The sequence below is a fragment of the Melanotaenia boesemani genome, chromosome 23, assembly GCF_017639745.1.
Source record: "Melanotaenia boesemani isolate fMelBoe1 chromosome 23, fMelBoe1.pri, whole genome shotgun sequence".
Lineage (NCBI taxonomy): Eukaryota > Metazoa > Chordata > Actinopteri > Atheriniformes > Melanotaeniidae > Melanotaenia > Melanotaenia boesemani.
In genome coordinates, this window is record NC_055704.1 from 6,531,718 (window position 1) to 6,548,698 (window position 16,981).

A 16,981-nucleotide genomic window follows, 5' to 3' on the forward strand; every position below is an offset into this window, starting at 1 on the left:
GATAATTTTGTTGTGTGCTTCCACAATCTCTCGACGACACGGCACAATGTCGGCCGCCATTGTTGTTCTTGCCAGAACTGAAGCGAACCATCGAAAAAACTCGGCCCTGTGGATTTACCAGTCGATACCAGCCCTACTGCCACCTGCAGATCCAGAAAAGAAACTGCAACATGACGCCATTACCCTAAGCTCGAGTATATATTTCATTCGTGCCAGCTACACGGACCCGACCTGATGCAGACGTCGCGCGAGTATAACTCCAGCTTAAGACTAAATGCTCAGCCATCTCTCCAACTTCACCCTGGAGACAAGAAGCAACATCTGATCTGTCTGGCATGTAAGAGATGGCAAGGTCACATAGACTGGGATATGACCATTAATTTTAAAGTAAATAATTCAAGGTTAGAATAATTTCTTTGTACCTGGACAGAGTATACAGAAGTTAAAGTCAAAGAAATTTGTAATCAAAACCTAAGCTGCAGAATTTTCTGCATGCTGGAGGCAGTTCAATGACTTTTGAGGCAGCCCAAATAATGTCTTGCATTAATCTGCTGATGGACTTTACGGGTTAAGGATTTGAACAGAAGAGGGGTTTTACAAGCTGAAATAAGTGTAACATTAAACCAACACAACTAATATAAGCTGAATGAGTCGCGCGTCATTTTTTAGCCTAACACAGAGGAGATTAGACACAGATGAAAAATGATTAATTAAAAAATTAAAGATAAAGATGAGTATTACCTGGCAGCGATGCCTCCCTGTCGCAGGTTTGAAACCCGGGGCTTCCCATCTTTATCGATTCCACCTGAAACCGTCAATCCGAGCGTCGTTCCCTCCTTCTTCATCAACTCCACCACTGTGCAGCCCCGAAACTCATCTACAGAAATGACGTGATCAGTCAAACCCCCCTTCCCAACATGAAATCATGTGACTTGATTCCTCCAGTTTTTATCCGTCTCTAAGCCTTGATTTATCTTTACCCACTTCTTTCTCCAAGCACAGAGAAATAAAAAAATAATCTCAAGGGAGAAGTGAAGTCATCCTCTATTCTGCCGTCTATCTATATTTCATCAGCTGCCTGAAATATTTAGCAAGAAGAATATTTCAGTACAGAGCTGCAATAGTGTGATGTGAACAGTCCTTAGGTGATAAAACAGAAAGCAGGATTTCCTTTGAACGTTGTATTTTAATTTTAATGAGTCAAGGATTCAACCTTTTTCATTCAGGCCAGATTAAGACACCCGATCTTTGGCTGCAACAGTCGCTGTCTCCCTCTCTTCCCTCATCCTTTTCCTCCAAAGAGGCTTTACAAAGAGAAACAGCCTCTTTTAACAGTTCAAACCAGTTGGCTCAGTCTGATAAAAGAACCCCCCCAAACTCTAAGATTCTTCTCAAATGTTTGATGCACCAGTTTCCTGCAGCGGCGAGGGAACAAAACCAGCTCTTAACGTTACACTGAAAATAGCTGAAGTAAGACAGTTGAGTTTAGTTCAAGCCGAAACATTTCAAAAGCTGAACAAGCTGCTTTTCACCCTCAACAAGGAAAGAGACTCCATCACTGTTGATGGCACGGAGCAGAGCTTCCAGTGGATGTTTCAGAAAGCTGAACTTGTTCACCAGTTCTGGAGCTCCAGGAACCATCTGACCAGACTAAACATGAGGATGAAAAAGTTCCACAACCTGGTTTTAAGGGCTCTCTGGCTACGTTCACACTGCAGGCAAAAGTGGCTCAAATGACAGTCTGAACAGCACAAATCCTGGATCAGTAGTTTCTTGTGTATCATGATTAAAGCCCCAGATGCAACTTTTATTCCTGTCTTCTGTCGCCCTGCATTTGGGACCATTCCCTCACCTCATTCCCCTTGGACTCTGACATGTGGTACTGAATGGGATACATATCCGACCTTTCTCAAAGCAACCTCAAACTGAATGGTCATGTCACTTTTACATCACTGAAGTGAGAGATTCTGCAGCAGGAGGTGGACAGTAATATATATAGTGGATATCTATATAGTATATATATATATAGTGTAGAAGTAATAAGATCGAGTGTAAAATCATAATTTTGCCAACTCCAGTCGCACAAGTGTCTTTCCATGACATTTCAATAAATGGACCTCAAACTTGGGTCTCAAAAAGTTTAGAAAATTTCACTATTTGTTCCTTATTTATCCAATAGACCCTTTTCTTAATTTCTGCATACATCACGTGCACATAAGTGTTTGCCAAGGGCAGAAAGCACGGCTGTTATGTGAACTGTTCTGATCGTCGAGGTGAGAAAGGACGTGAACATGGGGATAAGTTTTCACTGGTTTCCTGTAGATTTGTGCAAAGTGGAAGACGATGCCGTGGTTCCAGGTCTGCAGTGCTCACTTTGTCTCTGGTTGGCCGCCTGACCACACCAAAGACGGTAACTGTTGCCCATCTGTGGACTTGAAGGGGAAGTTGAGAGACGAGTAAGAGGCAGTGTGAGTCCATGGTATGCACCGGCGCCCACCATGTTCACTGCATTTCAGTGAAAGCATCACTGATCCACTTATTCAATAAATACATTAACTCTACTACTGAATGAATTTGCATCATTAGCTACGTTCAGAGACCACTGGTGTGTTTTCTACCTGTTTTTACAGGTAGTCTGGTGCAGCGTTCAGACAGAAATCATATGTAGGACACAAGCACCAGGTGGGAGGAGATGAACTGCAACCGCAAGCATCTTCCTACCAGTCACAGGATGGAGAGCATCAGCTGTTTGTGTGCTCTATTTTCAGCTGTTGTGTTCATCACTGTATCTATTGTGTCTGCTGAGGTGTGACGTTTACCTGGTATACTCTGCCTCCTGATGGCCAGCGCTCCGTCCAGAGGTCTGGACCCGGTGGAGTGTTTGGTGTACGGCCCTTCATCTGCAAAGCAAAGAAAACCCCTATGCATTAATATTCGTACTGGTGTTTTAACGTCTCCGCGGACTTTATTAGTTTTCTACCAGTTCAGATATTTTACCAGCCCTTAAAACTACATGTAGAAGCTGAACCATTTTAATCCCAGTCAGCATGCAGACCTGATGTTTTCAGGACAGCCTCAGCTGTCAGATTATGAGGCTAAAATGACATAAAATGAATGTATCAATACATATATCAACATACAGGCCAACCAGAACAAGAAAACTAGGTTATTGATTGGACATTACTGTCAGTTTAAGCCATTATGTTTGTTTAGAAGGTTTACCAGTACACCAAACTGGTTCCAAGCCCTGTCAAGTTCTTCTGCCCTGCTAGAAGCTTCCACAGTTCTTCATACTGGTTCCACAGGTTTTGATTTTTAGCTCTTTTGAATCCTTTAACTTCAATTGGTCCGGACCTTAAGGTTCTACCAGTTTTTTTACTGGTACAAACCAGTCTCTTTAAATGGTTCAGAAGTTTACCAAAAGTTTGCAGATACTCTTTCTCTAAGTGGTGTCAGGTTTTAAATAGTTCCAGCATCAGGACCTTGTCTTTTACCAGTTTGGATCTTTATATACATCCCATGGTTTAGAAACTCCACCAGTCCTCATCAGTTTCTCTTCAAACTCTACCAGACTTACCAGTGCTTGGTTAATGGGGGCACTGGCAATCCTACAAGCCTTGACAAGGTTCTTATACTGGTGCTGGAGTTCAACTCCCAGTGTTCTTCTTACTGGTTCTGAGCTTGTAGTCAAGTTTTTTCTCTGTAACCAGTTCCTTTAACTGGCTCTGGAGCTAAACCAGCTTCTTTCCAACATTTTCTACCCGTGCCCTTTTCTGTAAGCATCAACCAGTTCAGCTGGTCTTTAAGCTCTGGACTGAAACAAACGCAGTCCCTGAACCAGTCAGCCAAACAAGACGTCTTATCCGATGTGTTTTATGGTGAGAGAAAAGAGCTCTAAATGACACCAAGTTTGATTATAAATAGCATTTATTAAAATTCAGACCCACTGCTGGAGTCAGATCTTCTTCTCAAAGATAAAAACACGATCATTTCTTTGGTTTCTTGCTGGTGGTGAACCAGTCTTTTTCTGCTTGTGTCTTATCCTTCACTTTATGGCAGTGCTGCTTTATTCTGGCAGCTGTTCTGCTCCAATTTATTCTAATCTGCTCTGGATCTATTCTGTTTGGTTCCAGCAGCAGTGCTTTGAAGCACAATGAGACTCCAGAAGAGCAAACACAGCAGCGTTTCCATCCCTTCAGAGGACATCACATCCACTGGAGATCAAACTTCAGCTATAGCTACTGTTTTCTGAACCCTGGACTTCCTCTAAAGCAGAACCTGGTAAACCAAGTCTGTGAGAGAAATTCATTATTTTACTCATTTAGTTTTCTAGATTAAATCCACACAATGTTGCTGTGTCTGATTTGGGTCCCCACAACAACAGCAACAGAAGCACAAACACACACAGAGACCATAGCTAAGCGAAGATGAAAGCTGAGCCTCCTCCTCCTCCTCCTTTTCCAGATGTAGGACAGCAGCATCGAGCCCATTCTGACTCCATCTACAGAACTATCTCCATTCGCACACATATGCAGTCTAATACTGCAAAAAGGCATGTTGTATAACAGACATTTGTACGCCAGGGCAACTTGAGTCGTACTTACAGGTGCACTTCATGCTACAAGTAAATGAAAACGCGGAGAAGATCCAACTGGCAGTGGTTTTGTACGAAGATGCAAGAGGGAGAGATCTAAGTGGTCCTTAAAGAGGCTTCATCATTGCAGCATCCTTCACAAAGACTGTTCAGCAGGAAAACAGAGGAAACCTTTTCCATCTGAGGAAAAAGTTTCAGTAAAACAGACATGGTGGAAATGAACATTTTAATGACTAAAGCAAAGAAACAGTTCATCCTGGTTTCACTAAGATGTGGTGCCTTTACAACAGTGGTTCCCAACCTGGGGACCAGGACACCACAAGTGGGTCCCCCAAAGAGCACAGGGGTCCCCGAGGCTTTGAACATTCAGAGCCATTGTGATTAATGTCCACAGATTGTCACTGTTTTAGGAAAAAAAAGTATGGTTATATGTTGTTATTTCAACTTAGGCTTTATCAAAGGACGGGACACAGTCAGGATACTTTATTTATGGTGCAGATCTCACTTTTGAAAGCATAAAACCAAGCAAGGTTTTAGCACATGACAGGGCAGGGGGTCCATGGCTTTTAGTGTTTGCATGAAGAGGGTCCCCAAGGAAAAAAGGTTGGGAACCACTGCTTTACTAAACATTAAACAACATTAAACTGTGCTTCTCAAATGGCTTACATGTACCTCTTTCGAAACTACAGGGAGTGGGAAAAAAGGGACAAATTGTTCTATCTTTTATATTTTTTACTTAATAGATGTGACTTCAGTTTGTATTATGAGCTGAGTCAGTTCAGGTGGTCAGGATTACTACACACATGTGGAAATGTACACATATTTAAAATAACTTGTAGATCCTTACAAGTTACTGATTTTTCATTTCCAGATATCTGGGATTAAATGTTTTGTGATTTTGTGGATCCACTTTGATCCGTAAGTTGTACGTATAAATGCATAAATATATAAAACAAATCAATTGTATAAATAAAGTTAAAAAAATGTTTCTATAAATAAGAATATGAAATTGAAATACGTTTATATCAAAATATTTTAATAAATATACATCTTCTTTCTCTTCTGAGGGTTACGCACCAGAACATGATTTAAAAGTCCAAGTCATGACTCAACAGCTTGTAGACGCATCTTTAGCATCAGTAAGTTGAAGTAATGATTTTCTGTATGATGTTATCAGTCTTTCACATGGATTGTGGAGGAATCTCAGTCCACTCCTTTGAGGTTAGCTGCACTGGTTTCTGCAGCTCTCTGAAGGTGCTACCACAACATTTCAGTCAGGCTGACGTCTGGGTTTTTACTGGACACCTTGATTCTTTTCTGTTTCAGTCATTCTGTTGTAGATCTACTGTGTTTCATTGTCCTGTTTCATGACACGTCAGACAGATGGACTCATATTTGACTCTAGAATATATTGGATGGGTTCACGGTCCACTCAAAGACTGCAAGGTGTCTAGGTCCTGGCTGCAAAACAAGCCCAGATCATCATGCCTCCACCACCGTGCTGACAGTTGGTATGAGGTGTTTGTACTAATTTGCTTTTTATGACCAGTTATCTTCACCTTGGTCTGGTCTGTCAAGAGGACATTGTTCCAGAAGTCTTGTGGTTTGTTCAGATGCAGCTTTGCCAACCTAAGCCATGCTGCCATGCTGTTTTTTGCTCCTGCAACCCTGTCAAACAAGTCATAATGGTTCTGATCGAAGATCACTGTTGATCTTTTCTCCTTAGCAGTGTTAGCACACACCTGAATGCTCAAAACTCCTGTAGGAAAAAAATCCTATAGAATAATTTTTCATTAAATTTACATTTTAGTTTAGTGCAATCAGAGCTTCAGTGGGTCGGACCAGTAAAATAACAACGTAACCGATAAATAATGAAAACTCCACATTTAACCCTTTATTTTAGTCCAAAATTAGGAAAATGACTTTATATATGTACATTACCAAAATGTTTACGTATACCTAGAAAATATAATGAACAACCGGACATTTCTGTGGGAAAATAATAGCAGTTTCTTCAACATTTCGCATCAATTACACATTCACATAATTTTATTTTATGTATTTACGTATTTCATTTTTATTTATTTTAGTTTATAATATTATTGTATATAGTTCATGTATAAAAATATAAAATATAATGCATATTTATATTCATAAGAATATATATAAATGTACAAATTATTTGAAGTTTATAAAAAAAGTTATCAATTATAACTTCATGTACAGTAAATATATTTTCGATTTATTCATCCATCCATTTATTCATTTTCCACATGACTGTGTATTCAGGGATAAAACAGTTATCTAGTGTGTAAAACTCTTATTACAAATGCACATTTGTGAGTTCAGTGGTGTGAAAACACAAAGCAGTGATCTGGTCATATAAGCAATGAGTCATCACTTATATTCTCCACATGTGGATAAAAAATACAACTTCAAGGCCCTTGAACAACAACCCAGTGGCTGTGTTACCCTCTAGGGGTCTGTTAGCTGGTTCGTTTTAAGTCCACTCATGCTCATAGATAAAATAAGATCAGGGATCCTCGATTCCTGGTCCTTGAAGGCCAGTGTTCCGCAGGTTTTAGATGTTTCCCTACTGCAATACACTTGACTCAGATTAGATGGATCTCCAACAGCTTGATAGCAAATTCTTCACAAGTCTGCTGATTATCCATTGATCTGAATCACAGGTGTTGGAGCAGGAAACATGTAAAACCTGTAGAACACTGGAACAAGAGGTATACTGGTACAATGCCTGATCTAAGCGATCATTGTTGTCTTGGAGTGAATGTTTCTCTTCTGATTGGAGGATTTTCCTTCTAAGATGGCTCCACCCACTCTCGACCATCTGCTACTTTGACATGAGTGTTTTTCATTTTTGCAGATTTTCTTCTGTTGTGTATAAATACAACATAAATCCTATGCAGAACGCAGCTAATGATCATTATCAGGCTCAACTGCTTGATAACACAAATGACTAATCAGCCAATCACATGGCAGCAACTCTGTGCATTCAGTCATGTTGTTAAACCCCTACAGAGTCCAGGGGAAAAGGGGTGGTACACAAACTGTCAGAGATGGATACTTACAATAAAAGCAATTTACAGAATATACCCCGAAATAACAAAAGAAACGTTCTGCAAACAACAAAGGTATCCAAGTATCCTAATGATAATAATAATAATAATATTAATATTAATAATAATAATAATAATAATAATAAATAAGTAACCTATTAATTACTAAACACAATTTCCCAACAAAAGGTAATTAACACAAAGCGTCCTGTGACACGAGTAAAAAGCCTGCAACAGCAGGAAGCAGTCAATACAGGAAACAAAAGACACACATCTGTAACTCTACAGCAACTAGCTCCAACAAAAGACAAATGTCTGTATTTCAACAGTAAACAAGCTCCAAGACAGCAAAACCAAGTCCTCAGTGGCAAGCTGAGCTGTAAACACACTCAGCTCCTGCCCACAGTGGCAAACTGCTACAGTCTGACACAACTGCCCAGAATGAAGGTGGTCAGGAGCTTATACAGAAAGGTGTCCTCATGACTGACCAGTCACAGAGGAGACAGCGACCAATCCTGGAGAAGAAGCGCGGCCCAACATACAGGCCCAACAGGCCGAAAGTCCTAGGGCTGTCACACCTGTAGACATAATGAAGACGACTTGCTGAAGTTCAGACTGAGCATCAGAATGAGAAGAATTTGTACACTTTGGGCCTCTTAGTACCAACGTGGTCTGGTTTAACCACCACAGCCTACCTGAGTATTGTAGCTGACCATGTCCATCCCTTTATGACCACAGTGTAGCATCATCTGATGCTTCTTCCAGCAGGATAATGCACCATGTCACAAAGCTCAGATCTTCTCCACCTGCTTTCTAGAACATGACGATGAGTTCACTGGACTCCAACGGCCTCCACAGTCACCAGATCTTAAGGTGGACCTGATAAAGTGGACGATTGATGTATCCTTATAGCTAAAACAATGAGAAAATGCCCCCAAAATGTCGCTTTAACATTTTTAACAGTGCAGATGTCTACTTTTCTTAATTTTCTCCAACAATATGAAACACAACTGTCATCTTTCAATTTGAACCAAAGTTTATTCTCTTATCATTTGATAGATTAATCAATCACTTCTTTAGTAAGTACTACTACAAATACACAGCTTTATTTGTCTGATGGTTAAAGCCTCAAAAGAAAATTCATGTTGAGACAGACTTGTGCTTTTACAACCATCACAAACCCTTCAGTTACCATCGGAGCTTCCACAGCTACGAGCTGAAATGGCTTTTTTCTTGTCTTGTATGTTTAATACCCACTGAGGGTTTGTGTGACAAAGCCGTGCTTCATTTTAAATTTCTGTATTTATAGAGCTCCGCAAGGCAGGTTCAAAGTTGTAAAAACACACTCGACCTTTATCTTGGCCTGACACTGAGGTGAAACATACATGCTTTAAGCACACTGAGGTTTAGATTCAGGCTTTCTTTGCTTGCTGCCATGGCTTTTAAAGTCAGGAAGCTGTTTGGCTAGAGGAGAAAAACCCACTCTTTTATTAAGGGCAGCAAAATTCAAATGGTACAAATGAATGATTAAAGTTAGTCCCAGCTTGATCCCTGGACTCATGTGGCTTCCAGTGAGGAATGGGGTCCAACATGTTCAAGTGTTCCTGTGATTTCTGTAATTAAAAGGAAGAAGAAGGTGGATGGACTCTGGAGCCAAAAAGCGCTCTCTAAAGGTTTCAGCCAAAGATTGTCCAGGTTTACTGTCTGTATTTTGCTGCCATTAAATATTATAAAATGCTCCCATCATTCAATACGAGTCAAACTTCCTGCTTTTAAAGGTTAAACATCATCCGCCGAGCAGCAGCTGCTTCAAAACGCCGGCGTCAGCAGCGTTTCTATTAGAACAAGCCGCTAATTTTAGATCAAACAAACGCAGGTCTTTGTTCTTGACTTATCAGCCGCAAGGATGTGGACTCAAAACTAATTCATACACTATCCAATGTGTTACATAAACAAGCGTTCGCCTTCATCAAGCCTCTCTGATGGTGAAAATATGTTCATTTGAATGTCAGTTTCAGCTGGATAATGGTTAAAAACACCACTTACATAAGAGAAGATGGTAAAAAAATGCATTTTCTTCAACTGGACTGATGTTTGGGTTAGTTTAAATTAATCTTTTAATGGTTTAACTGGTCATTCATATGTTGTAGCTAAAATTTCAACCACCACTTTCAGCATGAGTCTATAATTCAGCCATTTCAGCCTTGAATTCACTTCCATTTTAATCATGTATGCACAACTTAATCCCCCTCCTTTCTGGAAAAAAATGGGCCTAAAATGCTTATTTATAGCATATCCAACATGAATTTAAAGGCTGATCCAGAATCTTAAGGCGTCATTCTAGCTTCTGTTTAACGTTAACACTAGACATGTATGTCCGTAAGAGTACAAAGGGGTGTCAGTCTTTCATAAACACAGTCCGACTGTATTAACCACCATCAGCGCTAGCTAACATTTTATAACAGTATTACAGAAAAATGCATGTTTTACAGTCTACTGCAGAGCTACTGTAGTCTCAAGAGGTGTCAATCACAAGCTAGCGATGCTTGCTGCATTTTAAAACAAGTGTATTAAAAATGTTAGACATTAGACAAAAAAACTGAAAGAAAAAAAATTTAAATTTATTTTCTTTAGGGTTAAAACATTTACTTTACTGGACTTGATTTTAATTACGTATTTATCATGGCAGGCTTGTGTATTTTGGGTTTGTTTGAAGCATCAAATAACGCTATACATTTGCAAACTGCAATATGTGAGTAACCACAATATGTGAGTAACCACAAGGGGTGACGTAGAGACATAGTTGACCAGATGCGAGGTCACAGGGTGGACAGCAGTAAAAAAGATAGATTTTCAGATCAGACACAACGTGCTTAGTTTCAGGTCCTTACAAACCATCTACGATCTTACTGCTGTCGTTTGTTTCAGCTGTGATCTTAAAATTAAACAAATATTAACTTTCACTATTGTTTTCGTGTTTATTGTTTTGTTTACACCTCACAAATTCAACAACTCTGTCTGCTCTGCACTCTCTAATATGCCCCCTAGCAAGTATGTTTACAATTAAACTCGCACACTGTGCAGCGATATTTATCAACCTTACAAAAGCTTTCGACTCAGTGGATCACTTAGTCTTATTACAAAGACTAGATCGTATTGGGCTATCTGATCAGGCATTGTCATGGTTCTTAAACTACCTTTTCAATAGAATGCAGCAAGTAAAGTTAATTCTCCATTTTTTTCAGTGTCTCCATATGCCATCAGGTGGGTCCCAGGGCTCAATTCTTGGTCATACACTCTTTTCTATATTCATTAATGATGGCCCTCGAGCTGTTAGCAAAGCCTTTACTCACCTATATGCTGATGACACAATCTTAAACACTTCTGGTCCCTCTCCAGATGATGTTCTTAAGTCTTGTTAAGTTTTTCAGGAAATTCAGTAGATCTTTATCAATCTGAACCTATTTGTAAATACTAAAAAAAACTTAAGTTATGTGGTTTGGGGGGTCAAAGGCAGGGCTACTCTACCTGCCACTCACATCACTACAATGGACTGGACCATCACTAAACAGGTTACAGTTTACAAATAGTTGGGCATCTGGCTTGATAACACATTGTCTTTCTCACATCACATAAATATGTTGCAATCAAAGATCAAAGCAAGACTTGTTTTTTTATACAGAAATCATTCCTCATTCACATCTGAGGCAAAACGTGTCATTGTTGAAAAGACCATTTTCCCCTGCAATACAATCTTCACTCTCATCTATAAAACACTCCAAGGTCATTCACTTCCATATTTAACGCAGCTTCTGCACCCAGTATAATTTAATTTTATTTTCCTGTCCTACAAATGCTTTCTTACACTTGCCAGGCCAACATTGTAAATAGGAATTTGAGCCGTTTACGTGAACTTAAGAAGCAATAATATTCTCGGCCAAACTTTCTCTGAGGATGATTATCATACATGGACAGTCAAATTCATTTTAACCCTCAGTGGTCTGCAACTATTCTGGCTGTCAAATTAAAGCAAAAGCAAAACTATATAAATTCCGACTTAAAAAAAGAGTGTTTCTGACTACTTTTCGATGATACAATAACATTTTGTATGCACATTCCTCGGGCCATCATTGCCCTGCAGCATCCCGAGGCCAATATACCACAATGTAGACCTTTTTGTTTCAACCTGGAGCATCACAATACAGCTGCTTTTTGCTTTATCGCACCGCGTCACATGCTAGCAACTGGATATCAACATACTGGCCTTTTTGGATGCACTTCATGGCAGATAAGACCAGAATAAACATCAGACTGTCTCTTACTGGCTGGCAAGAGCTCAGAGAAGAGACAGGATGGAGACAGATGCTGAATTAGCTGTCGTTAGGGGGCGCCAAAGTTCTGTAGTGTTGCTTTAAGCTACTTTATTATCTTATTATTATATTATATTACTACACACATTCATCCCAAAAATACACAAAAATCATCTAATTTAAACTGGAAATGACAATGAAACTGATTCTGAAAAAAGTACTACCAGCTCATTCAACCACTTTTTTCTGTCATAAAATGATGAATTTTAACAAATACATTAAAAGAAATGCAACACCTACCCATTCCACTTTTATGCTCCGATACAGTACATATTTTATAGTGCTTTGAAAATGTAACCATCCCTGATAATAGACATGCGTTAATGTTGATTTTGTATAAAATCAGGATTTCATCAGAGCAAACCTACAGTCTGCTTTTCAGACACAATTTCTGGCAAAAGAAACAAAAATGTGTGACTGAGGCAGATTTATTTATTGGTTTTACACAAAGATGCAGAAACTTTGGAGAATCTGCAGAGCACTGAGGAGTATTTGAGTCTCATCCTACAACAGCATCTTCTGTGTGTTAATCTGTTTTTTAAAGGTTTTAGCAGCATTTTACACATTTTAGCGATCCAACTGTGACAGATATCTTTACGATAACTCCTTTAGCCCTAGATGGGTGGGTTGACTTCTGAGCAGAAATGATGAGATGAGTCCTGATCGGCTCCGTTTTACATCAGCAACGTCTGTTGTTTGGATGCAAATTCAATAAATATGCCTCAGGAAGTTTACAAAGACATCAGAACCATACGAGAAAACAGACCTCAGATCTGTTTTACCCAAATTCCTGCAGCATGAGAACATTAGTAGGAAGGAATACCCCGAACATTCCTCACTGAGAAGCTCCCAGCTAATCCTAAAAGTAATGTTTTTCATTTATGACTGACTTTACCTTAATAACAGGGGAACAACATCTTCTAATTTCATTATTTAATCTGCAGGAATGATAAATAAATTGAATCTGGATTCATTTAAAACCCCCAGCCTCTGTTTCTACTCTACTTTAGCTTCTATTTAATTGATTCCAGTCAACCAGCTGCAGCAGTTTTTAGCTTCAAGTATCTAAATACCTCTCAATCAGCAACTTCTTTTTCCGTATTAATCTAATTTATGTTAATTTAATTTGATTGAGACATTCTTCCAGTAGTTTCTACTTTTTATTTAATCTCTACAACTGTCTAGATTTCTCTACTTGGGGCAAATAATTAACACCTTTCTGTATGAGCACTGATACGTGCAAAGTTACAACTCCTGCATTAAGGTTTGCTTTTAAAAAACACATTTTTAAGCCTTAAAGTAAACGTGGAGACAGTTTCTGCCTTGTGCCTTGTGTTAGTCATGTAATAATGTAAAAGCAGGATTTAACAGCATTCAGTTCAGGTTTAGTCTTATCTAAACTACAACTGATTATTGTTTTATAACAGATTATTTTCTCCATTATTTGATTGTTTGATTTATCTGAAAAATCTGAAATGCTGAGCCACCACTAATGCCATATAAAATAACTGATAAACAGATTATTTAATGAGTCGTATAAACTGTGCGTATCCTGTGTGTGTTAGTAAAGCACTGCCACTGCTGTCAGTATTTACTCATTCATTTATAATTGGAGTGTTTTTTTCTGAGTGCCATGAAAGGGCCCCATCTGTGACGTTATACAATCCGGGTTGTATAATGATAATTCAATTGGATCTTTGGTGTCCCAGTAAAGCGTGACAGTAAATGTCAGAAATGTTTAAAGGAGGCAAAAAAAGCTCAACAACCGAGGAAAACCATTATGAGGAACATGACTTCTTTAATTAGATAAAGCTCCGTGAAAAAGTCCAGACATTCATCATTTCTTCAAGGTTTCTATGAAAACAGCTAATAGAGATTTATTGATATATGTAAAAGTTTTAATGGAAATAGTTTTCCTGGCTTCTTGAAGGACTTCCCAAAGCTTTTCTTTGGCTGTTAGCTTTTCAGGTCCAGGCTCTGGGGAGGATCCATCCCTCCATCAGACCTGTTGCCACTGATTTTCAGTCCAGTTCATGCCTCAACCTTTTCCTTCAGTTCCATGACCCTTAAATATCCAAGCCATGTTTTGCTAATTTTGTTCCATCTGTTTGTTTTTTATGTAAAACTACATGTAAAAGCTGAAGCTTTTAATCCCAGTCAACATGCAGACATGATGTTTTCAAAGAAATGAGAAAAATGATGTGTCCTTGTGAAGTGCTGCTGGCAACAAAGAGCCTAAAGATCCATTTTAAAACTGGTTCTTTGCTAAGTTGTCTGTTATGTGTCGACACAACTCGGTTTCATCCCTTAAGTAAGAAGTTTAATTTAAGGTTGTTTACCAGTCCTTTGACCTTCTTGAAAAACAGAACCAAGATTCACAGTAAAAACCGTGTTTTAGTTTAATTTTAGATCACGAATTCCAGGTTTCTGTTCACATCATTCAGATGTGGTACAGAAATAGCAAATGTGATGATAAAAGCAGACGTTTTGGAGATTTATAGTTAACACTGGAAGACCTGACATATCTTTTTTCTTTTATATTTTTATTTAAAACTATTTTTAATAATTCTTTTGCACCTTGCTTTTTATGTTTAATGTAAAGCACTTCAACTCGTTCTTTACATGAATTGTGAAGTACAAATATACCTGCCTTGCCTTTTTTACGCTTGAATTATTCATAGATAAGCATTAGGAAACAAAGACAAAATTAATTCCTCTGAAAATGATCAGGTAGGCTGACTGAAAACTTTAAAAGACCTTTAGAAAGCTGGAGATCACTTTAAAGCAACACTACATACATTTTTTACATTAAAACTTTGTTTTTCTGACCTGTTTAATGGCGACATCTAACTGACTTTTACTGACGGGGGAGATCTCAGAGAAGAGACCGTATGAAGACGGATGCTGAATTAGCCGTCGTTACGGGGCTCCACAGTGGGAAAATCTGACAAAAGATTAAAACAAAGTCTGGCAGACTGAAGGGAAATAAAAAGAAATTAGGGGTGGGTCGGGAGTTTTGTACAGCTCAGTTTCTAAGCTTTAATCAAGAATCAAGTTCTTGATGTTTGTTGGTTCAATTCGTTTGTTGAATGGAGCTCACTGACAGAACAATGTGGTTATTTCAATACATTTCAGTACAACCACAATCTCAAAAGTTCAGTTTTTCATCTTCTATTATTTATATCTCCATCATATTTCATGTTTAGGTCCACACAAGATATGAAGGAGCAGTTTGACTCTTAAACTTCAGTTTCAGTGTCGGCAATCAAATCTGAAGAGATTTTCCCCCAAAGTGGAGCTGGATGGAAAAAAATCCAACAGGAAACAAACACCTGAAGTTTGTAGCTGCACCAGACTCCCAGAGGTGAGTCTACACATAACATCCAACCAAATAAACCTGATCTCACACACACATACACCATTAGTCTGCCCTCCTTTCTCCTCTCCTTCTTTCTGTTAACACAGGAATCCATGAAAATAAGATGCATGGCTTCCTCTCTGAGCTCACACTCACTCTGAAGATCTCCACGGCAAACCTGCAGCCATCGACTGAATGGATTAATCTGGAGATCGTTTACGTCGAGCACACACCATGCACATGCACACACACACACACACACACACACACACACACACACACACACACACACACACACACACACACACACACACACACAGCTGCTCTATCCATAAACAACGGCTTCTCTCTCTCTTTTCAATGTCAGCAGTTTACAGCAAATGGCACACCAACATGCATGTATGTTGCACATGAAAACACACTCCATCACACACAAACACGCTCGCTCTCTCCATCTCCCAGTGTCCTTCTACGTCTCTCTACCTTTGTTCACCCTGCGCAGAATCTGGCAGCGACATTTAAACGACACGGCGATCATGGTGAAACCGAGCCGAGCGTCGCCTCCCCCCCAGCGCCATGCAGATGCAGCCACCAGGAAAAAAAAAACAAAACAAAAAAAAAAAAAACGAAGACTACACCTCCTCTTCCTCCTCTGCCAGCTGCCGACTGAAGGAGTTCCTCAAACTGAGACTGTCATTCAGGCTCGCGAGGCAGGCAGAGAGCGCTGCAGATGTGAAGCTCTTCCACAAAAATCAGCCGGGGGGAGGGGGCAAGGTGGAGGGGGTAGAGTCTGCGCAGATGAGAGGATGAAGATGAGCGGAAGGATGAGGAGGGGGGTGATGGAGAGGCAGAGAGAGGAGGAGGAAAGAAGCTGCTGTATCCCTCTGCTGGTTTGTAATGTGTTTGTGCAGCTGGATGGATGGATGGATGGATGGATGGATGGATGGATGGATGGATGGTAGGTAGGTATTGTAGATAAAAATGGATGGATAATTAATTTAACAAAGAGAAAGAGACTAACAAATTTAATGAATGGAGGTTAGAAATTAGGAAAATAAATCCAGGATAAAAGAAGAGATCAAATAGAGGAAAGATGGAAATAAGTAAGGAAATGGAGGAAAAGAAGAGATGCAAAAAAAGGAGAAGGAAATGGAATAAAAAATGGAATTAATGAGAGAAAGAGAAATGATCAAATGAGGGAAGAAATTTAAATCAAAGAAAACTGATAAAAAAAAGTTATTAATGAAAGACGAGTGAGAGGATGAGAAAATGTAAATAAGCAAAAATTAAAAAAAAATAAAAAGAAGAATGTTTTTAAAAGAAAAGATGGAAAGAAATGAGACAGGACTAGAAAAAAAGGCGAGGAGAAAATGAAAAATACAAAAGAGGGATGGATGTAGACTGTCAACCAGCTGCCAACCAACAAATAATCACCAGTTCTGCATCAGGCCAAAACTGGGTCAAAATGTTGCCTTCTGCTCCCAAGCTGAGACATCACATATGACCCAAAAAGACTTCGTAGACAATTCATGTAAAAAAAAAGCTGTTTTTCATTTAGAAAAATAGCTGATGTTTGTGCCAA

General features: G+C 39.2%; 1 protein-coding gene across 3 annotated transcripts in view; it reads right to left on the reverse strand.

Annotated features, from left to right (window-relative positions):
• grip1 (glutamate receptor interacting protein 1) overlaps window positions 1-16,981 on the reverse strand; it is a 93,056-nt gene that overhangs the window by 26,754 nt on the left and 49,321 nt on the right. For 2 of the 3 annotated variants that reach the window (XM_041977054.1, XM_041977053.1), the window contains exons 2-3: window positions 2,820-2,900; window positions 742-877 (exon numbers count right to left, since the gene is read on the reverse strand). In XM_041977054.1, the coding sequence (XP_041832988.1) occupies window positions 742-877; window positions 2,820-2,900 (217 nt within the window). Of the gene's footprint in view, window positions 1-741; window positions 878-2,819; window positions 2,901-15,882; window positions 16,137-16,981 lie in introns of those variants that run through there. The other variant, XM_041977055.1, reaches the window with a different exon arrangement.